The sequence below is a fragment of the Limulus polyphemus genome, unplaced genomic scaffold (assembly GCF_000517525.1).
Source record: "Limulus polyphemus unplaced genomic scaffold, Limulus_polyphemus-2.1.2 Scaffold991, whole genome shotgun sequence".
Classification (NCBI taxonomy): domain Eukaryota; kingdom Metazoa; phylum Arthropoda; class Merostomata; order Xiphosura; family Limulidae; genus Limulus; species Limulus polyphemus.
In genome coordinates, this window is record NW_013666601.1 from 1,932 (window position 1) to 26,070 (window position 24,139).

The window sequence follows — 24,139 nt, forward strand, 5'->3', positions numbered from 1 at the left end:
GGCGGTGAGTGGTGCCTTCCCTCTAGTCTTACACTGCTAAATTAGTGACAGCTAGCGCAGATAGCCCTCATGTAGCTTTGCACGAAATTCAAAACAAACAAACCTTTGAGGGATTTGCAAGAGCTTAAAAACTCAACTCACTGTGAATGAATTATATGACTGTCATTAGATTTATGGACTTGAACTTCCACTTAAACTCCAGCTTAGATGTAGCTAAAAATAGTGTAAAAAAATACTTATATGAGAGGTGAAATTCAGCTTAGGAAAGAAATTGACAAATATCAGTATTAAAATGACTCCTCTCTGTTGAACAAATTACCAAAAAGTTTAATACACTTTGATACTTTAATCATTGATATGTGATTAGACAAAAAAATTAAATTGTTTTTGTCCTGTTCCATAGAACAAAATATGTTGATAAGAAGAGATTTTGTAATTATTTGTTAACCACTGATTGAGAATCTGAATCTCTAGTCATTTTTTATTGTCCCCCAGTGGCACAGCAGTATGTCTGCAGACTTGTACCACTACAAACCGGGATTCTATAGCTATAGCCGTGGTGGGCAGCTCACAGATAGCCCTTTGTGCTTAATAATGAACAACAACATTTTCTATTTATTTGAAGAGAGAGAAAAGTACCACTCCACACGTGCTATCAAGAGTGGATATACATTACTAATGCACACCATTTTAAGAATATGGGCATACTCCTGCCTGTCTTGATCTTATTGGTGGAGGTGGGTACTTGTACAGAGCAAGAGTATGCTTCATCATTATTAACATGGGCTTTCATCTGCTGCCACTTAAATTGAACAAGACTAAATGCTGGTGTTGCTTGGTTAAGAAGATGAGTAAAATGAATGGCTAGTCATCTAAAATATTCAATGCCATGAGTAAGGTTTATCTGATCATGTGGCCATTTCTTGGTGTTGATGAATATCTGATGTCAAAGCACATTGCTAGATCTTTCAGTTCAAGAAAATTAACTGGTTTTTGAAGTTATCAAATGCTTATTCAGTAACAGTTTTTAAGCATGTATCCTTTATAGTTGTTTAACATCTTACAAAGATTATGATTGATTTCTCTGATAGTTTTTCTGGAAGTCAACATCACTTGAACATTCTCCACTTTATTGACCTTGCAAGGGACTATGATGTTATCTCTTTGTAATAGAAATAATGAGAGTTGGGCTGTTCAGCCTTCAACATCTATAAAAAAAAAGTGTATACTCAGGACAAATTTGTATAGTGTGTTATTCCTGATAATGCCAGTTGCTTGCTTTGGTCTTCTCATTTTGCCTCATATTTTTCAGTAGTTTTCAGGTAATTGCAATACTTGGCCAGTTTAGCTTAGTTTTAGAAGGGCTTTTGTATTATAGTCATGCCACCTGTTACTGTTTGCTCTTCTGGGCCTCTTGGAGACTGGTAATTTCAGTAACCTCTTTGAACATTCTAAAGTGCATGGGAGAATTATGGTAGAAATAATATATGATTGTCAAAATTTCAATCAGCTTATCATGTAAGTATTTCTGCAACATCAGTAACAATGTCAAACAGACATTCTTGAATATAAAAAAAACTATTTTTGCACCATCGTTTATACTGATGTTGCTTCAGATAAGTAACTTGTATTGCATATAAATATGAAAGTGAATAACAAAAAGCTACTCAGCAAGACCTCTGCATGTATCTACTATTCTATCTATCTGTGCACATTCACCTTTATATTGATACAACTTCTGTATTTGTTTCCATTTTGTAGTAGCCCTCCTGAAATAAAGTTTCTCTCTGGAAGGGCCTTCTGAAATGACCATCAGTCTTGTAAAGTTATGATTTTTCAGTGAATTTTGGAATTTACATTTTGGTCTATTCTGTGTACTGAATCCTAGCTCACAGGAGACACTTGTTACAGGTATGACTATTGCTATTTGAACAATCCTTCAGTTTCTTGGGAGACTCCATTATGTTCATTTAGCAGAGTCTGCTGATTACTGTTGAAAAGACAGACACTGGTGAGTATGTGTCATTTGAGATCATATAGTTTGTTTCAGCAATGTAAACTGATCTAGCTACCTCCATACATATAGCAGTGGTGTTTCAGTAGACTAACCAGCTTTTCCTGGACATAAAGACTGAACTCTTCTTCAGTTGATTGTTTTGCAGCCAGTGCATATTTTGATTCTAAAACAGAAAAACAGGTGAGAAGATTCATGGTATCAGTAGGAAACACTGCTCAAGTTTATCAGTTAGGGACTTTGTGTATCTGGCATCTGAGTATGGCAATCAAAAGCTTGTCTTATTACCTTCAAGAGTGTTCAAAAATTCCTGTCCTGAGGCACCAGGAATAACAATTAGATCTCTCAGTATTTTTTTGGTACCACATTTCATCGGCTATACAGTGGAAAAATATAAGCTTTCCTTTTGAAAATGCTTCGAGAGGAAAAACAGTTTCTTAATAATCCATGATTAAATGACTATGGTCACAAAATTAACCTGACTTACTGAAAATAGCAGATCTTTGGCTTTGAATCTTGAGCACTGGAGGCAGCAGTATATTCCAGTACATCTTCCAGGGATCTCCGTTTTCTGCACACTGCTTAAACAGCACTGTAAATTGAAAGTTAGTACACTTTGCTGGGTGAATTTTAATGAAAATTCATCCAGTTGTCTTTGTAACTTATTGCTTTTTAAAGCCAAACTACTAAAAAATATAATGGACCTCTATTCTTGCTGGAATTTTTGTACCTATTCTACTGACTTTGCTTCATCAATGACACACAATGAAAGTCTATGTGCTATACAGTATAACTCTATTAGTTCTATTCTTGCCTCAGTTTTTGCACTACTTACTGGTAACATTCTGTATTAACTGAGGCTCCAACTACACATATTGCTGCAAGTTTTCTCCCATCAATGTCTTTCTCAATAAGTAATTTGTTAGTTTCTTGAGAAATGTTTTTAGCCTTTCCGACTGTAACTTCTGCATTACAGTAAAATTTTGTACAACTTTATTGTAATCTATGTACTGTACATAAACCTCTTACTATTGCTGATATCTATTTATTCATTCAAATTCAAACTAATTACAAGGCTATTCCTTACTGAATAATGAAGATCCTGCACCAAAGTGCTCACTATTGGTTCATGCATTTCTGCCAAACATTTGTCATTTAAATGTGTCATAGCTGGCCTCTTCCTCTGCATTTGTTGAGAAGCTGGTCAGTAGGCACTCCACCTGCTTCAAAAACTGAACAATTGCTATACATTGAGAATTTGTTACTTCATTTTCTGCAATAAAATAAACTGCTTTCAGCAAACCTAACAGCTGCTCATCATTCAGTGTGAGGGAGAGCACTTTCCCATGCCCAGTGTGGAGGTTCTTCTTCATGTCTCTTTCACAAAGCCATGCAGTGTGCACTGTCTCATTAATGTAGCAGTACCTAGCAAGCTTTACAGTTGCATAGAAACTGCAGACCAAACAACTCCTTTGACTGCTATAATTATTAATCTCTAGACATGGATAAATATTTAAACAGTTTGCCTTAAATTTATCTTCTTTTTTTTCTTTGCTTTTCCCTACACTGGTATCATTGGTTTGTGTTGTATTATTAAATTCTGCATCCCAAGTTACATTTAATAACATTGCCTTCATTAAAACTTACTTTGTCTTCTACAGGGCATTCACTTGCTTCATTGTCACAAGGCACTTTTCTTTTTAACCAACAGGCCATTTATTCTTACTATACCATGTTACTTTAAACACCCATTTCTTTTTAAAGTTGTAAAGAAAAGCAACTCTCAAAGTCAGTGTTTGCAAAATAACATGAGGGTTTTAAATACCATTATATTTTTAATCCTCTATGTAGTTTTTCCATATATATTTCTAATAGCTATGAAAGATACTTAGAGTATATTTTACTTCTTCTAATAATTTTATAACTTTGTGTTGTTATTCAAACCTTTATCTTGAAAAATTTAGTAAATAGACATTATATACTATTTCAGATTTCCATGCTGAAGTGAAACCACTACTATGCTGTATGTTTGCTATTTTACATTAAAGTTTAAAAATGAAAGCAGGGACATCTCTTTTTTATTTTCTGTTATTTGAATGTTTCATGTCTCTTTCATTTCATTTGCCTCTATGCATATACATGTACATATGCCATAACCATCCTTACAGACCATATTTTATGTCCTCACCTGCAAAGTACATACATTCCATAAGATATGCCAAGAAAATCACTTTTGCAATCAATTCAACCACCTTGAGCAGAAACTAACTATTGCAGTGTATTTTCTAGTCATATTATATAATTTTACTATATTGCTGGCAAGCAATCTTTCACTCAGTCACTCTATATGTATATTACAAGATTAGTAAAAATCATTGATATAAAAAGGAGGAACAGGGATCATCTAAAAAGTACAGAAACAAGTTGAATCAAAATGCAAAGATTATATTTTCAAGCCTACAACAAGGAACTCTAAAAAAGGCAAACAAACAAGACTGTAAATAGTTTCTTTGTTTATTCATTCTTGAATTTCACGCAAAGCTACACAAGTGCTATCTGCACTAGCTATCCCTAATTTAGCAGTGAAATTCAAGAGGAAGGCAGCTAGTACATCATCACCCACAGCCAACTCTTTTACTTGAATTTCACACAAAGCTACATGAGGGCTATCTGCACTAACTGTCCCTAATTTAGCAGTGAAACACTAGTGGAAGGCAGCTAGTACACCACCACCAACAGCCAACTATTGGGCTACTCTTTTACTATGGAATAGTGGGATTGGTCGTAACATTATAATGCCCCTAAGGCTGAAAGGGAAAGTATGTTTGGTGGGATGGGGATTCAAACCTGCAACCTTCAGATTGTGAGTCAAGCACCTTAACTACCTGGCCATGCCAGGCCCTGTAAATAGTGTCTACATTAATTTCTAAAGCTAAAAATCCCTATTTTGACTCCATGTCTACAGTACTTATCAGTCCAAAGGCAGCCATGCATAACAACATTCAACCTATTATGTATTTATAACCACAAAGTATTTATAACCACAAAAATTAACTTTCAATGAAAAGAATTCAATTTTTAAATATGCCATGGACATTTGCAGCATTTCATATAACAAATCTTGGCACTGCCAGATCATCCATTGGACCATGTCCTATGGGGCCTAGAAAAAAAATCAAACTGTGTTCATGTTGTTGCATGAGCATTTTTATTTAATGCTTTCACCAACAAAATGTTTTCAATTGAGTTTCATATTTTAACTGAGTTTGGCAACAATCATTTTGTAGACAAATTAAATGTGTAACATATTTATAGTTTTTATTCTGTATTTTGATTAAATTTGAATAATTTAATCAGTATATAATTTTTTAAATCCTTTTTTGTGAAAAATTTAGCTATGCCCCCTGTTTGAGAATGTACATACCTTATGCAATGCAATTTTTGGGGGCTGCTTAACATTTATTTCATTATTTTTAATGGCTTCATCATAGTAATTTTCACATAGGTGAGATATGAAGTTGAGCATTGATAAAGATCACAGTTTAAAAAAGTACAGGCCTGGTGGTTAGGGTGCTTGGCTTGAATTCTGAACATGCTCTCTCCCTATCAACAATGGGGGCATCATAATATGACAGTTAGTCCCACTATTTGCTGGTAAATAGTAATTCAAGAGTTGGTAACAAGCTACCTTCCTTCTAGTCCATCACATCTGAATTAGGAATGGCTAGAACAGATGGCCCCTGAGTAGCTTTGTGTAAAATTCAATAAACAAAAATTAAGTATATGATCATTGGTGCCCACAGGAAGGGCAAGAGGGGACATTTGCCTCCCTTACATTTCACAAAAAATTGTATGCGTTATACATCATAGTTAAACTAAATATTTTTAGTAATTTGTATTAAAACTGTATATTTGTGTTTGCATTTAAGCACACATAACAGATATTCTCTTAGTCTGTTATATGATTGGGTTGGAGGCCCTTTTTTCTATCCATGCTTAGTTAATCCAGTACTGACTCCATGCCCATAATTTTGGTTATAAGAAAACATTACAGTATTTCAAACTTTTCATCTGTCAAGTATTATAAATCTTTTTTCATGAGAAAATGCTTTCTGGTACACCAAATAATTCTAAGAGAAGTTTTGATAACAGAATGTCCTAAAATTAACATTGTTTTCATACTACTACTGTTCACTATTGTTATGGTCCACATATTGCACCATATTGAAAAATTTAGTTTTTGTCTGTTACAACACTCATTATAAAAGAAATGACCAAAAAAAGTTGGGTGAAGCACTCATTAGTGGTATTTATTTCAATATTGATGGTATTTTTGTTTACATGACTCATATGTCATTAGCGGCCTTAAGTTCAATAAAGTCATGGGCTCACAAGCAAACTTTACAAAAGAGATTCACTATATTCCATTACTATCCTTCATATCAAAATATAACATAAATACACAAAGTTAAGTATGTGAGTAAACAATTTTGAATATGTAAATCAGTAAGTAAAATTGTAACCACAGCTAATGTAGTCAAGGCAGAACAGAAGGCATCAGACTACATTTTGGTATTGTTTAGGTAGTGTGATGACACCAAAAATTGATCCCTTCTGGGTAGGGTATACAACATGCAGATCATAAATGTGAACTTAGATCAGGAATTTAGAATTTCCAAGAAAGGGACATCCCCTGTACTATTGGGCTGTTACTACGTTTTTCCACTCCTTTTAGTTTAGTTTGCTAAATTTCCTTCTTTGTTTACTATAATTCCTAAAATTGGAAGCTGACATTGCTTCTAACTTAGGGGAAACCTAAGGCTAATTGAGTCAAGTGAAGAATAAGCACCTTGTCTGATTCTATTAAAGGAATAATAATGTGCTGTTTAATTAGTGTGCTAATTTATTCTTGTCAACAGATAAGGCAGTAGTTGCAGGTGGACTCACCAGTTATCTTTGCAGCCTAATGGCCTATCACTGTTTTATTGTGACAAACTCCAGGGTTTATTGTCATATATAAAACAGTGTTTTGTTCTGAGAGAGCAGATTTTCACATAGATTACATGGATTTTTTTTCATAGATTTGTACAAAAATTTACATAGTTTTGCACCAGATTTACACAGAATTTCCATAGATTTTACAAGGGTTTTAGCAGACTTTCATTAGATCTTCACACAGTGTTTCTGTAACTTTCATTTTCATTTGTGCAAGGGCTATTTAACTGTCACTTATAATTTAGTTAAGTGTTTACGTTTGATAGTGAGTGAATAGTGTATAACTTGCCCTACATAATAATAGAGCCTACGTTTTCATTTAAAATACATGTTACTGTTATTGTGTAGCAAAGTTGAGTCAAGAATTGACTTATTGTGTTAGATTTTAACTTGGGAACACTCTTTTTGTAATTCTTTTATGTTTATAAGCTAATCCATGTTACAGGGAGAGGAAACACACACACACACACTAGCAAGAGCCTATCATTTAATAACGTTTTTGTTGCTTTTTACTGTTTTTAATACATGCACAAACACATGATCAATTGCCCTCCATTATGTAATAGGACTGTTGTTTGTTTTTGTAAAAAAATCTGTCAAAATTTAAGGTTGGTTCCATGTGTAAATTTGTGTCCTGTCTCATTCTTTGTGGCCCAACCATCACACCTTTTGAGAAACACACCCACATATGAGAACTTCATTTTTTTTGCAAGCTTGAATTTCTCTGCTTACCCTCTTTTTTTCTTTAAGTAGTTTAAGTTGATGGGATTGAAATACAAAAACTGGAACTTAGCTACAAAGATATGGTGAAAATACACAATACAGCAGCAACTGATATCTTGAAAACTTGTCAAATTGAGTTCTTAATATACATTAACACTTTAAGATATGTTGCCCCATTTCTGTGAATCTATACATACCATAATTAAATTTTCTAAGTATTCTTTCATAAAACCTGGCAAGCTTTTAATTGACATTAAGTCTTTTGTACACAAAATTCACATATTTTAATTATTTTTTTTCACTAACTGCATTATTTATGGTAGCTAAAGTTCCAAGTTAGTTTTCACTGCTAACATTTTGACTTTTATGGTTTTATTGCTATCCTTTGTAATTGTACCTGCTGATTGCCTTATGAAAACCAATAAATCACAAGATGAGCCCATTTGATATTTCCTGTAGCACTAAAGTAAACACCACCTGATTTTGAGATGTCCTGTTTCATAGGGCCAAACTAGTGTAATTTTAGCCATTATATTCTACTGAAGTTTTGTTAAGCTGAGTTTATAATTTTTAAGTTTTAGTTAAATTTGTTCAAAGTATATAACAATAAATGAAAAATATACATAAAAACAAGAATTTGTAGTTCTCACTGTATGAATATCTCAGTAAATCAAGAACATGGAAATGCCAATTTTAGGTTTTTGCTTATAATTATGCATAGTTTGTGTGTGTTTCTAATTGATTGGAAATTGCACCAAATAGTTGCAAAATTTTGAAGAGGAGAAGTCAGAGCCCTCACAAGTCATGAAAAATGAAGATTAATATTTCTGTTAATGTTTCTTTTGGAAATTAAAAAGTTAAAGCTTGGATAATATACAAATTTGAATTATAAATTACATTTTCCATGCAAAGTAATATTAGTAATATTTTGAATATATCACTGCAAAAGGTCATGATGTATACTTTGACCTGACTCTAGCAAAAAAGTTAACATTTAAATAGCAATATAAGTAATCATACTGACTGTATCAAACTCCACATTAAGAATTTGCATCAGAACAAAATCAAATTGAATAACCTGGAACAATGTGAGTGTAATGCTATACATGTAACTTCATGAACAAATAAAGATAATTTTCACGTCAGACTCTTCTTTATTTCTCACACCTCACCATTTAGGTTCTTACTAAATTTTACTAGACTGGATGCTACATAGTTTAAGCCTTAAAGGAAAAGCATGAGTAGGAATGAATTACTCCACATATTGGATATTCATTAGTAAAATAACACAAACTTCTTTTTAACCTGTTCGCTGCCATGTGCCCCACTGGTGGGTCACAACTGACTTTTTGTTTTAGACCATGTGACACACCGTTGGGTTACAGACAATTATGTTTAAACACCAAATTTCTCTTGTGGCATATGAGTTTGGTACACTGTGACTGCTCCTCAGTATCTCTTGAATGTTTACTTTTATTTATATTTAATTTATTATGTGGCAGCAAATTTGTTAAAGGTTTTCTACAAGTTTATACATACAGTAAATAAATCACAAAAATATTTTTAAAATTTTCCGAATATATGAAGGACAAGTTTAACTATGTTAAAATAACATGCAATATTGACTCTTTAACTAAGATGCAAACATAACCATCATGATATCTGAGAAACTACATCTAAGTTTACTATATATATCTGTTGAGCATAAAATACCACAGATAAAATCAAAAGCGAATTATTTAATAATAACAAAAATTTTAAACACCACAATTAAAAAAGTTTGTAGGCCCGATTGAATTTGAAGAAATGAATAAAACTGGACACAAGTTATGCACAGTGAAATAATCTGTACTTAAAAAACAATTAAAAATTTAAAAATAAAGGTTTCTTGTGGCATCTTCACTGGAAAGCTGTCAGATCAAATCATGTACTTAAATCATTAACCCCAAATCATGTACCAAACTGAGAAATCATGGCATTGTACATAAAAAAGAATGCAATTCTTCTCAGGAGCTATTCATATGACTGGTGATGATTCTCATTGCAAAATAAGGGATGTTACACAACCTTGAGGTATCACTTGACCTGCCAGTGTAAAATATCACTCACTAGGTTTATACAGTATCTCCATTTTAAAGGATGCATGTGGCACCCTAGTTGAATGATCCAGTTCTGTAGGTTATTAGGGCAAAAGAAACTTAGTGGCTCCCTTGACCAACATATGTCAAAATCTTATTCCAGGAATGAGAACAGCAAATGAAACTTTTGGCTGGTCCTATGTCCCAGTCCATAAAGGCCAGTGGCTTCCAGAAGCTATGTACTGTCTGATGTATTATAGATTATTTTAGGACACTAACTTTGCCATTATTTATTGAACTCTCATCAACTTTAACTCTTTTCCAATTATCAAAATTACAGACCAGTTAACCTACAAATTGTTTTTTTCATGAATACTAAGACAGATACTACCTACAAGTGTTTATAATTGCAATGATTAGATCAATAAAGTACAAACTGGTCATTTCATAAACTATTGAGGCAATACTTGTACAAATCAGTTTCTACTAGGACAAGTTACTGACCAATCATATACAAACTAAATCTTTTAAAAGATAAGTATGAATACTCTTCATTTCCTTAAGAAAAAAAAAAGAGGCACAATTACTTAAGTGTGGAGTGATTTCTTGTGTGTTTGAAATTCCTTATGCCCATGATTGTTCCCTCCTGTGTATAACATATAAGACTGAAAATAATTTTGGAATTGTGATATTTAAGGTGAATGGCAAAAGATTTAAAGCCAATTTGTGTGCTGATCCTTTTCAATCATCCATCATTATACTAAAAACCTTATATATTATATATATATTCCACCATTTCCTCATTGAAACACTTCTCTATATCTGGTTGATTAAACTGCCTTTCATGAAGTTTTTCTTGCTTTGTCATGTTTAAATGTAATTAGGATTGTTTCCTAATCAGCAGTCCATTTACAGACAGATGGTAAAGTGTTGGGTTTTAAATATCTTTTAGTTTGTTTAGTGCCTTCAAATAAATTAAAATGTGTATAAATATAAAAAAAAAAATACTCAAAGCCAAAAGTGTTATTTTTTCATTCGTAACTAATATTATTCATTAAATAACATACTTGAGAACTTATTTTAGGAATCCCATGATATACTCTTACACTTCTACTGTCTAATTCTTATCTACTCCATACTTTCTATTTTTAGGATTTTAGCCTCAGTATAGTAGAAATGCATTATAAATCTGAGAAGAAAAAAAAAAGATTCTTTTTATGTTTCTTATAGTAGTTTAGTAATAATATATATATATGTAATAATGAAAAAACATGCCCAAACAAAATTAAAAATGATGCATCAGTTAAAAGGAATCCCAGGGTACAGGCTATAATGTTGGATATAATATGTGCCCTGTGTTTTGGAGGTGACTGCAGAAGTAGTACCTATATTGCAGTAGAGATACAACATCTATCAGTCTTAAAATTCATTTGCCAGTCTACGTATGTTTATAAAAAACTTTACTCTAAACCAAATTCTTTTGTAGATTTACCTTTTCTGTATGCTATTCCTAAACTGCATAAATCTCCAATTAAATTTAGATTTATTTCTAGTTCAATAAAAACAATTATCAAACAACTAGCCATTTTATTAAATAAATTACCTAACAATTTTTCTGATAAAATTAAAAATGTAAATAGTAATAATAAAAAACACTTTTTGGATAATAAAAAAAAATAATCAATCCATTTTAGAATACCTAAATAACTGTGAACAAGCAAAAAATATTCAAACATTTGATTATACCACAATTTCATTGAAAGATTTAATTTCTGTTATGAATTCATTAATAGAACAATTCTGTTATCCTTTCATAGTACCGGAAGAAAGAAAATTTAGCTTCAAAAATATAAAAGATATATTAAGTTTCTGCATTTATAATAATTACGTAACCAGGTATTTAAACAAGTAAAAGGAGTTCCAAGGGAAGCTAACTATTCTACTTGTACTGCAAATTTATATCTTTATTTTTATGAGAATAGGTTTATTGAAAATTGCATAAACCAGGAAAGATTTGCTTTAACTTATAGATACATAGATGGTTTAATTAGTATAAATAATCCTGAGATAAATAATTTTATTAATGCTTTTTATCCAGTAGAATTATAAATTCAAAATACTTCAATTTCGGATGTAGAGGCACATTATTTAGATCTAGAAATCAAAATAATTGATAATGATATCTAAATGTTTTTGATAAAAGAAAATACAGCTTATCCTCTTTTAATAGTAATGTGTCATACTCTTCTGTTATATCTGAATAAGTTACAATATTTCATTATTAATGTTGAAATATTGATCAAAAATTAGTATTCAATGGATTTAATAAAGAAACTCTAAATACAATTATTAAAATATTTCATGATAAATATAAAAATGTATTAGATAATGTTAAAGAAGTAAAAATTAAGGATTTTTTTATGGAAGTTTCCGATAAGTATTTTTAGTTTTTAATAAAGTCATTTAAACAAATTGACACTACTCATGCAGATGAACACTTTATTGCATGTAAAGACTTATGTAAAGTCTGAAAATTGGTAGTCACAGTGGACTTAATGAGTGGTGGTTAGGAGTTATACAAGTTTAGATAACTTAGTTGGACGTTTATAACTATACTACTAATTAAGTTAAATTAGGGCTTTACTACTATAATGGGGACTAGAATGTCAACCTCACAAGGTAAGTTTATCTTACTTACCCCCCAAGTGGTAGTACTTTATTTCATTTTTCTTTTACTTTGGAAAGTAGTCACCTTCCCACAACTGTCTGCAGGCAGTGAAGAGTGATATAGATGTGGGACATTGTGGGCTTGAACACCCCAGTTTGCTCTCCTGACTTGTATTTCTTTTGATAATTTTTTATGAATTTCTTCATGTGAGATTGGCAAACAGAGGTTAAAACTGATAGACGGTGTGTCCTCACTGCAATGTGGATCCTACTTCCGCAGTCACCTCCAAAACTCGGGGAACATTTTATTCCCACATTTTCAATTCATGCAGCATTTTTAATTTTATTTTTTGTTTGGGCTTGTTTTGTTCATTAAAATTTCATTTGTCACAGGTGTGGATTTGCTGTTTTTAACACATTTCTTTTGATTTTATTTTGCTTGACTGTTTAAGAATTAATTTTCTATACATATGTATGTGTAAATAACTGACAGACAGTATTTATTAAAAAGTTAGATAAAATGGAAAATGTGTATACATATGTGTATACATAAGATAACTAAAACTGAAAAGTTTCAATAAGTAACACTATTCTTGAATGTTTATTTTAATATCACTTGAAAATAAGGTTCATTAATTGGAACAGACACCAGAGTATGTCTTTGCAGTACAACCAGATAGTAGGAAGTGAGCTTTGCATACCATGCTATATGAAGTTGGCATCCATCTGTTATGCTTTGTTACCACCATACACTTTTTCTCGTTATGGGATCTGCTAGAAACTTAATGTCCCCCACAAAGAGAACATTCGACTAGACAATGAAGACCAAGCATAGTAGTTTTTGAACATATAAGACTGATAAATGGTGTATCCCCACTGCAATGTGGGTCCTACTTCCACAGTCACCTCTAATACGGCTTTCAGTGTCCAACCAATTAGAAACACAAACTGTACATAATTAGAAAAAAGAATATAAAGTTTAAATCTCCTACCTTCTCGATTTGCTGAGAAATCAATAAGTTTGTCAAACCCACCAGAAGCCCCTCCCATTTTTCCATAGCTTTCAAGGGAATTATTTATTTAATCACCTATACTTACCTGGTAGAAATGTTTGTAATCAATAGAAATAGCATACTCTAATCTTCATAATTCTTCACCAAATTTTGGTGGTTAAAGATGGAAGGTGCAAAGAAAAACTGTATTGAGCAAAGTCATTGTTCCATGCAGTTACAGAATTTTTTAACCTATTTGTAGCTTACTTAGAAAGCCAAACAAATTACAGTAGTTTTCAGACATTTTGTTCTAGTGCCCAATATGTTGTTTGTGTTCCAAAAAAGGCATATCTGAAACCTATATGAAGTATTTTTTGGACAACTAACTCACTGAGAAAAATGTAGTGCTACTGAGCCAAAGCACCAAGAGCAAAAGGCCTCAACCTAGAAATAAGTATTAAATTTCTGTTTTTTTATGTATATTTTTATTTATTGTTATATATTTTTAATAAATGTAACTAAAATGCAAAAATTATAAACTTTCAGTTTACCTGATTAAAACTTCTCTAAAATAGAACAGCTAAAATTACACTAGCATGAGTGTGTGACTACTCATGTGTGAATTACGACAAGCTCAAAAGTTGATGGATAAGCTATCTACTAGAAACATGTAATAGGCTCTTGTCAGTAGTGGATACTATGTACAGCAATAAAACAATAAAATTAAAAGAAAATAGATGTAAAAAGGTTAATTAAGCATTAAAATTGTGAATATAATAAAACTAAAGATCTTGCAACAAATGAAGCATTCAAAGAATGATAATAAAAGGTATTATTCATTTATTTCAAATTTTTCATTTCATTGTACATTGATTATTTCACTACAGTTAGCGTCAAGGTAGAGAAAGTAAGTGATAAAATTTAAAGTTTTACTGAAACACCTTTTGATATTCATTTAGGAGGTTCTAGAGGTTATGCAACATAATATGAACAGTATAAGATGAAGAATTTTTATTCTTAACATTAAAATAACTTTTCATTCAGACTCATTCAGTAAAAGCTTTGTAAATTTACAGAAAAATCTTAATTAAAAATAATTTATTCAAAAAAATGTTTTTGTATACAGCAGATTAGTTACGTACTAAGAGCTTGACAAGTTCTGTGAAGACACACATAGCAAATTCAATGTTATAGTATGTATAATTTGATGGTTACAAGGTAGTTCGCATTGACCAATTTTGTATCAAAAGTATTAATACCAGTGTTTCTATATAAATCAAACTGTCCCTAAATTATCTTTATGATTGTGCTTGCACAAGCAGTTCAACCTTCCATTCCAGTAATCTTATAGTATTTTATTTCTACACTAAGAACTTTCATATATGTTGTAACGAATTTGTTGTTATGTATTTATTTTAATATGAACATTGTTTAGATTAAGTTCATATTTAAAAACATGCATAGCTTGTAGTGTTAGATATGTATTGCGAAACCCCCGCCTATTCTACAAAGTTGTAGAAGTTTATCGAGAGTGGGAATCAACAATATATCTATATATGTAAACGTTTAAATATAGCTCAGTATTGTTATGTAATCTGAATTTTCTAGAAAACCTTCCCACGCCTAGAAATATAACCAACGCAACGCGCCAAAAGGAGAGTGTCTATTAGTAGTTCGCTATAATCAGTGTGCTATAAACTTCAAAAGCTACAACTGTGATTTTTATAATGCTTATCAATTGGAAAACTTCAGATATTTGACCAGAAACCTTTACACAGTTTGAACATTACAAATTATTTAACTTCAGTTTTTACGAAAATATTACCTAACATCAATGGTGGAAAACCTAGTGTGTGTGGCCAAGGACAAAGTTAGCTAGATTCCCGGTGAATCGTACTTACATCAACTCGTAATTAACTCGCTCATTGTAAACCCTCAATACGATATCAAGGAAATTCTAAACTAGAAAGAAGATTTTATATTGTTTGTAAGTTTGTGAAACTTTTGTTTACAAATCATTGTTTGTAATAACTAGTTGTAATAATTGTTATTGTAAATTGTACTATTGTGTGTATATTAAAACGTATCTGTGTTAAAAAAAACACTGTGTATTAATCTTGTTGGCAAATATCATAAACTGACTATTTATCAGCATTTATTTAAATATTAAATCCAAAGTACAAGTTAACTACTAAATTTAAATTATCAGTTAACTCAATTTCAGATCATTTAAAATTCTAATACGTAACAATATACCTTACTTATATCTACAACAGCATGACTTTTTCATACAAATAATTTCAACCTTGGTTGAGTAAACAATGCTGCATTTGCAGTTGACTTATCCAGTGACTGATAGTCTTCTATCAGAGTAGACAAACAGGACAATGATGTTTCAAAATCTTCACTCTCCATCCCATCAACCTTTAAGAAGTGGTGAAGATGAGCCTAAACAAAAAACATTAGTCATAACATACTATATAATTTTTATATCTTCTATTGACAGAGAAACTGCTTATAACACAATCTCTGAATAGATATTTAACCAAAATTATATTACCTTGCACTTGTATAGTTTAAGAAATCTGGATTTCATTCTTAACAAATTTTGTTGAAAGCAGGTGTTATTAGTAAGTGTCACCAAAGAATAAGGATGGCCAATGGGAGGTATTGCACACAATCCAATCTTCCATCTGTCCATATTCCAAGGGACAAAGTTAAAGCCATGGGTCAACCTTAAGTAAAGATAAAAAGTATTTTCTGTCTGATATAAAACAAAAATCAGATTTACACCTAAGGTTCTGAATCATCGTAAGTATATATTCCACATCACGGTGGACTCATAGCAACTACATTTCTACCAAACCAACTAATTACAGTTACAGATTCACAAGAGCTATGTTATACAAACAAACATGAATACGGACTCTAAATGACTAGAACTGAGTGATAAGTGGAATTTGCTAGTCAATTATATCTAACTAATAATAACAAAGAATCATAAAGACAATGTTTTAAATAATGAGTAAACTAGAATGGATGGCAACTGCCTGTTGTGTAAAAACACAGGTGTAGAGGAAGACTTTCGAAATGAAATGTCATCCTCTACACTTGTTTTTTTTTTAAAACAGGCAATTGCCGTCCATTCCAGTTTACTCATCATGAATTCTCTGCCTAAACAATCTATGAAAAAAATTTTTTAAATAATTGGATAGTTGGAATAATAAGACACCCTTATTATGATTATTTTCATGAGTAATCATTTATTTTAAAGGACAGTACTCAATTATTTTACACAATTAATATATTTAACACTCATAGGTAATCCATTATATTGATAAATTGCATTCATTATACATCCAAGAAACTTTTAATTATTCACTATACCCAAATCATCTTAAAATAGATTACTTAATACCTGGATTTATTTAAGAATCCACAATATTTTAAAACATACTATTTTCAGGTTTTTGCATTACTTTGAAACTTTTTAGACATATTTTTGTGAAGAATGAATGGAATGTAGAAGTTCTGTTTTCTTCCATTAGTCATAAAATTCAGTTCATGATTGTGTAAAGTGTGTTTTAATGATTAGCACTGCCTTAACTGTCTCTACATTCTGACCTGTGCAGACTGAGTTTCTCACCACACACACACAAATGGAGCTTTTGAGAATGTGGTGGCAGATAGTATGTATTACAACAATCAGCAAGTCAATTAGGCATATTAAATTCACAATTTGATGCCTTTATCATAAAACTGGGATATTTTGTGTGTCCGAGAACGTTTCTTGGGACAAACTACCAAAAAATAGGATGTCTGGTCACCATAAAGTAACTAAATGTTACATCATTAAGTTTAAAAGATTACATTACTAATGTCATGTACCACCAAATTTGCTGGCTTATGCATTTATTTATGATGAAAAAAGAAATGATTTTGACTTGCATAAACCTATAAAATTTAGTTCACAAATTTTAAAGTCAAGAATTAATTAAGAATTCATGCAATTATTTAGAACAGATAATTTAAACAAAAAACTTGAAATTAGATCATTAAAGAAGATCATCAAGCACAACTTTTTAATTATTTTTATAATCTTTATTGTAATCTCCAGAAGTGAAATTCTTAAAAACAAAGGTAGAAGTATTCAGCTGGGTGAAGTGGACCTGTTTTTGAAAAAGAAAAAAAAATCTTCTTGTAAACATAAAAAAAGATAAAGCAACTCAAATAAGTCCCAGTACTAGTACTGCCTTAAAAAATAAGTTCCGGTACTCAGTACCAGTGAGTACCGGCAGAATTTCAACCCTGGTGATCTCATTATTTGACAAACATTCTTTGGTTCATTATTTTTATAGCTATTTTATCAACATTAACACATTTACAGTTCTTTATTATTGCCAAGTATGTTTTTATGTTCAACATAATTTGCTATGTGCTTTCTAATAAATTTCTATAGGAAACAATATTAACATAAAAAATAAATATACCCCATAACAGTGTTTTGAAGTGGTCTCATTCTTTAAAAATGTGCTTACTACTGAATATATTATAAGTAAGAAATTACAAGTCAGATATTTAATTGAACTAACCTATTAAGGTTACGTCTAATATCATAAATTTGACCTTGACCTCTAAGCATGAGAGCACATGCTAAGTATAAACCACTCTTGGGATTGGTTTCTAAAAGATAGTGGTATGGAGAAAAAGCCTCAGTAAACATGTTGTCTATCCTGCAAGAAATAAAAAATTACGAGTGTAAGAAAAACTGATATAAAGTTAGTACAAGCTTACCTAGTATATGTACTTAAGCTTTGTTTACAGGAAACAGAAAAAAGAGTGGCAAGGAACTTAATAAATATACTTGAGCTTTATATCAACCTTATCTAACATGTTTCATATTGACTGATGTATTGGAAATAGGAGTCTAATATTAGTCTTTCCTGGACCAGATATCCTTTGATTTTTTCTTTCTCAGTGTAGAAATACTTTAACAATTTATATGAAACTTAGTACAAACTTACTAAATAGTATCTAAGTTTGGATTTACAAAAATTGTTCATTCATCTGTTTGTTGTTAAGCGCCAAGCCACACAATGGGTTATTTATGCTGTGCCCATCACATGTATCGAGACTTACTGCTGAGCCACTGGGGAGGGGAGCTACAAAAATTGCATAATTATATTTAGTCTTCTTATAATTCATTAGGTTGCCAAAGTTCTAAAATTTTGTATTGAGATATTAAGACCATTTCCTCTCATCTTAGAATTTCAACTTCTTAAATTGTTGATCAAAAAGTTCAATTATATATATATATACAGTTTCAATTTCATTGATAATCATTAACATATTTCTTTTGATAATCTAATTTGTTAATACAATATTCACAACCTCTGGCTATAAGTCTTAAAAACTGACAAAGATTTATCAATGATCTAGGACATGACTTTTCAAACAGTATCACCATTACCTTTATCAGACTACATAAAAATATTTTTGCTAAGATTAATCATAGTCAAGATAAATTTTTATCTAATAATTATATATTTTTTTGAATAAGTTATTGTAATGTTTGAAATATGATAAACTTAATAATAATGTTCAACAAATAAAGATTTATGTAAATAGAATATTTTGCCATCACTTACCACACTCACTAAACCTAACTAAACTTACCTGATGTCTTGTCACAGAAGAAAATTACCATAGCTTTGAAAAAGATATAATCTGACATGAAAATATTTTAAGGAAAAGAATGTCTAAAGAAATTATTGGGTCATCAATAGATTAATGTTTTGGAACACTTCCATTAACCACACCCACAAAAAAAGTAAATCACGTATAATAGTTAAACGAACTGCCTAAACATCACATTAGTGTAGCCTATATAATGTGTAAAAGTTTAGTATACTCTAATCTCTTATAGTGATGGCACACGACAATACACACATTTGACATGTAATGCTGTTTGAATATAAGAAGGGAAACATGCCTCTGTAGCCACAAATAATATCAAAGAAGTTTATGGAAATGTTTTGAATGTTCATAAATGTCAACGATGGTTCAGCAAATTTTGTTCAGGTGACTTTAGCCTTAAAAACTGTGATGGCAGGGGCCGACATGTTGGAATTGATATTGATGCTCTGAAAACGCTTGTTGAGTCTAATCCAAGGCAACACCCTCGTGAAATGGCCCTGAAATTGCATGTCTCTCATGAAACAATATGTAAAAATCTAAGGAATATGGGAAAACTCCACAAAGAAGGTGCTTGGGTGCCTCATGAACTCTGCAATGATCATCATTTCCAACGTGTGAACATTGCTTTGTCTCTTCTGGTGCATAATGCTCGTGAACAATCTTTGGACAGAATTGTAACCAGTGACGAAAAATGGGTACTATATGCGAATATTAAGTGCCAAATACAATGGCTCAGTCCTAGGCAAAAACCATGTCCAACCCCAAGACCTGGACTCCATCCCCAGAAAATGATGCTTTGCATTTGGTGGGACATCAAAGGAGTAACTTATTTCGAACTCCTCAATCCACAGTGAACTGTCAATGCAGAGGTCTATAGTCAGCAACTGGTACGTTTCAATCAAGCCATTCATTAAAAACGCCCGTCAATTGGAAAGGTGTTCTTCTTCTCCATGACAATGCACGTCCACATATGGCACGTTCGATGCAACACAAGATTATGGAGCTGAGTTAGGAAGTTTTCCCCCACCCACCATATTCTCCAGATATGGCACCATTAGATTACCATATTTTTCTTTTGCTGCAACACCATATTAATGAAAAACATATGTAAATGTGGATGATGTTAAAGAGAACATCGACATGTTTTTTGCTTCAAAGCAAAGTGATTTCTTTAGTCAGGACATTAACAACCTGATTGTTAGATGGAAAAGCATCATCGATAAAAATGGAGACTATTTCATTAAATAAATGTTGTTTTTTTATATACAAGTTGTTTTGGTTTTTTCATCTAAAAAAAGCGACATTAATTTCTTGACGACCTAATATAAAAAATTCCCAGAACTATGGTTTGTTCCTAAGTCATCTAAACTTCCCATAGATTCCTTTGTTCATCCCTGTGGGAACTCCATCTAGTCATTTTCCCACCAAACCATAATTTACTGCTCAGACTACATTTTGTTATTCAACTTTGCCTATAGCTGTTTTTAAAGCCGTGCTTCATTTGCAATTGTCCAGATTACATGCTATGACACCATAAAAAGGTGGGAATGAAAGACTGTAACAATAAAAACACAAATGCAGAAGGAAAATAAAATCACTTGAAAGATAATATTCTCAATGGATAATAGTTTCTTAACAAATATCAACTTATGTTTCAGAATGGTCAGAATTTTTTTTTAAATCAATAAGTATGTTGTTTACAGGTGAGACTCCTTAGGGGTGTAAAGTTTGAACATTTATTTAATTTTCACTTGTAAATTACAAAAAATAAATGTTACAAAATGAGGAGATCTCAATTTTTTAAGGTAAAAATTGTTAAGTAGAGTTAGAATTAATATTTCTACTTAAATTTTGAAATCTGTTATGTAGGTATATACTCAACATCTGAAAAGTGCTGTGCAGCATGGACAAGGTTAGTTTCTAAAGAATTATAAACTATATTGTTAAACTCCTCTATTACACATATATCAGTAATTGATGTATTAAAAATCAGGAACTATACACTTTGTATATACTATCTATTGTAAATATACCAGATTTCTATTTTCATGGCTTCATTAACATGCTAAACATTCAACACTGGGAACAGTATTGTTCTATAGTAATTTACTAAAATTAGTCATCAACAAAATTTTATACATGGGTTTCTTCTAAATTTATACAGTAGATCAATGATTAACCCTTCACAATTGTTTAAATACTTTCATTCTTTATTATGTTCTTACACCATTAACACTTACCCACGTAATAATATTTCACCACTGGCTAGTGCATTAATTGGAGCAAAACTAGATACAAGAAAATGAAGTTGAGGATATGGAACAAGATTCACTACAAGCTCATTCAGATCCATATTTAAACTGCCAGGGAATCTTGAAAAACTAAGTAGCAGCAAAATACAAATAAAACAGTTTTAAGAATGTTTCTTAAAGTAAAGAATAAATTATATAGTATAAAGCCTATAATAAAATTAATTATCTAAAAGCAAACCAAAGAACATTTTGCAATTTAAGATGACTTTTTTTTTAAGTTAATACACAAAATAAGTAACAAAACTATTAAGCAACCTAAAAGGAATTTATCTAATTAGAAAGTGTGGTATACAAAAGATATTTTTAGTTTGAATAATAGCATACACTCTCAGGACTTGGGATTTGTTTTTATCAACTTATTCTCTTAACTAGATAGAAGAAAACTTAAAATTTCTGTAATACTAATTGTCTCTAACTCAAAAGAAAACTGTAAAATACAGTACACATAAACATACAGTATGTAAATACATTTTGATATCCAGAATGTCAAAATTATAGTGGTTATGTCAGCAAGATTAACATACATCAAATTCTACTCAGTTCTAATTCTAGTAGTATTTTTCATATCTATTATTACAAGATTACTCCTGTGACATTCAACACAAATTGAATGGGTAGTAGAATGCACATTTTGAGATTCAGAATGCAACTTAGTTCTAATTCTAGCAGTATTTTCCATGTTTATTCTTACAAGATTACACTTATGACATTCAACACAAACAGAATGGGTAGTAGAATGCACATTTTTTGTCATTTTATGAAGGCAAAAAATAACATCCTGTTTAATACTAACAATTTGACCAAGTAATTTCTCAGTAAGTCACACAGACTAGTCTATAATCATATTTAGATCATATAAAATGTTTTTACACCCACAGTTAAAACTACTATACTAATTACTCTTTCTTCTATTAATAAAACTACATATTGGTATCTTACAACATACTGCATATGTTCATTGAGTTCAATAATAAGTATTATAATCTAAAAAGATTAGACTTGCAGAACATTAAAGGCTTGAAGAAAAAACATGATATATATATATAATAATGTTAATGAGTTGGCATGAAGTTAACATTACTTTACATTTACAACAGACATATTTTATTTACATTAAACTTGAATTCACTCATTGTTAGCATTAGTCATTTTACATTTCATGTCTCTGACTATTTTAACCTTATACTGCTGCACTTATATGAAATATATAGCTAAAATAGAATATGTATCTATGCGCATGTATATATATAAAATTAAAGTTGCCAGTTTTAGAAAAAAGATTTTTAATGAATTTCAAATCTATTTTCCTTTTCACAGCATCAAGATCTCATTCACATTACAGTGGCAAAAAAGTCATCTAAAAGTAACAGTTCAATGACTGGTAGAACAAATCCAAGTTGACTGACAGACAGCAATGTATCAATTGGTATGAATTTCAAGGAAGACATTAACAACTTCAAAAATGACCCATTGATAAACATGTCAATGCCAGTCCTTATTAATTGATGTGTTTGAAAAAAAAACAATAAAAGCTGAAGACTTTGTCAATTAAAACAAATATGCTTTAGATAAAGTCTAAAACAAGAATAATATTTCAATAATGTGAAAAGTCATTTTTATTATGATTCAATATTATTCATCTTAAAAATAAAATTAAGGACAGTTGATTTTATGCTTACTTGGAAGAGAAACAAATTAATATTACATAGCCTAAGTTCACATTGTACTATACTAATTCTTCTTCTTGTAGTTATAATTGTGATTAATTCACCTAGTTGAATCCTAAGACCAGTTCCTCCAGAATTGTACCAACACACACAAAAGGCATGTAAATTGTACAGTCCTCATGTCATTGCTGTATATACCAGTTAAATGGTAGCAGTCATGAAGAACGCCTAGTTTTACTTTTCTTGCCCAAAATGAAATGTTTTACCTCTTCACTTCGGAAAACTTAGAAGATAGAAAATTAACTCTAGAGTCCAAATGAATCTTTTTTTTCACTACCTTTCGGTCCTACAAAGGTTTTACTTGTTATTCTTAAAAAAAGAAACTTATTAAAAAAAGGAGTATGCAAATTATTTTTCTATAAATTAATTGTTAATAACCATGGAATACTATGAAATATACATTGGCAACTTATTAACCATGTGTATGTATAGTAAGTCTACAATTTATTTTGGTTATAATGCAAAAATTGAGCAATATTTCCAGGGTTTTAAAGTGTTTTGTTGCAACTTCCATCTTTTATTAACATAAATTGATCTGAACAGATAAACACAAGAGTAGATAATGTTCATGTTAACTTATTCCATAATTCAAGCCATTACTACAAAAGAAAATATGTCCTATTGTCTCTCTTGTATTTTTACATATCCTCTGTGTATTCTTGAAATGAAAATAAGTATTTAAATACAGAAGTTGCTTAATTACAGGCATACTTTTCAGTCATAATTGATAATTACAACAATAACTAATGCAACATATTGTTCATCTTTAGCATACAGATAAATTTCATAATCTGCATATTGTTATGGCTGGTTTGCATTATGAATGCTGTGGTCATAAGATATAACTTACAGCACATGAAAGTGTGAGAGTAACGAGTTCTTGGACTGTACTAGATTTATATTCTTAGGAATACAAACCTAACTGGCTTATAGT

At 31.0% G+C, this 24,139-nt stretch overlaps 1 protein-coding gene and 1 long non-coding RNA gene across 4 annotated transcripts in view; one reads left to right on the forward strand and one right to left on the reverse strand.

The window, feature by feature from the left end:
* LOC111086285 overlaps positions 1-23,007 on the forward strand; it is a 23,887-nt gene extending 880 nt beyond the window's left edge. Inside the window, exons 2-3 of the long non-coding RNA XR_002611014.1 lie at positions 21,036-21,078; positions 22,796-23,007. This is a non-coding gene — a long non-coding RNA (uncharacterized LOC111086285). The remainder of the gene's footprint in view (positions 1-21,035; positions 21,079-22,795) is intronic.
* Positions 15,648-24,139, reverse strand: part of LOC106461579 (tubulin epsilon chain-like) — an 84,190-nt gene continuing 75,698 nt past the window's right edge. For all 3 annotated transcript variants that reach the window (XM_022388584.1, XM_022388583.1, XM_022388586.1), the window contains 4 exons: positions 21,407-21,547; positions 18,062-18,202; positions 16,030-16,204; positions 15,648-15,917 (listed from right to left, as the gene is read on the reverse strand). In XM_022388584.1, coding sequence (XP_022244292.1) covers positions 15,756-15,917; positions 16,030-16,204; positions 18,062-18,202; positions 21,407-21,547 — 619 coding nt within the window. In that variant the 3' untranslated portion in view covers positions 15,648-15,755. The remainder of the gene's footprint in view (positions 15,918-16,029; positions 16,205-18,061; positions 18,203-21,406; positions 21,548-24,139) is intronic.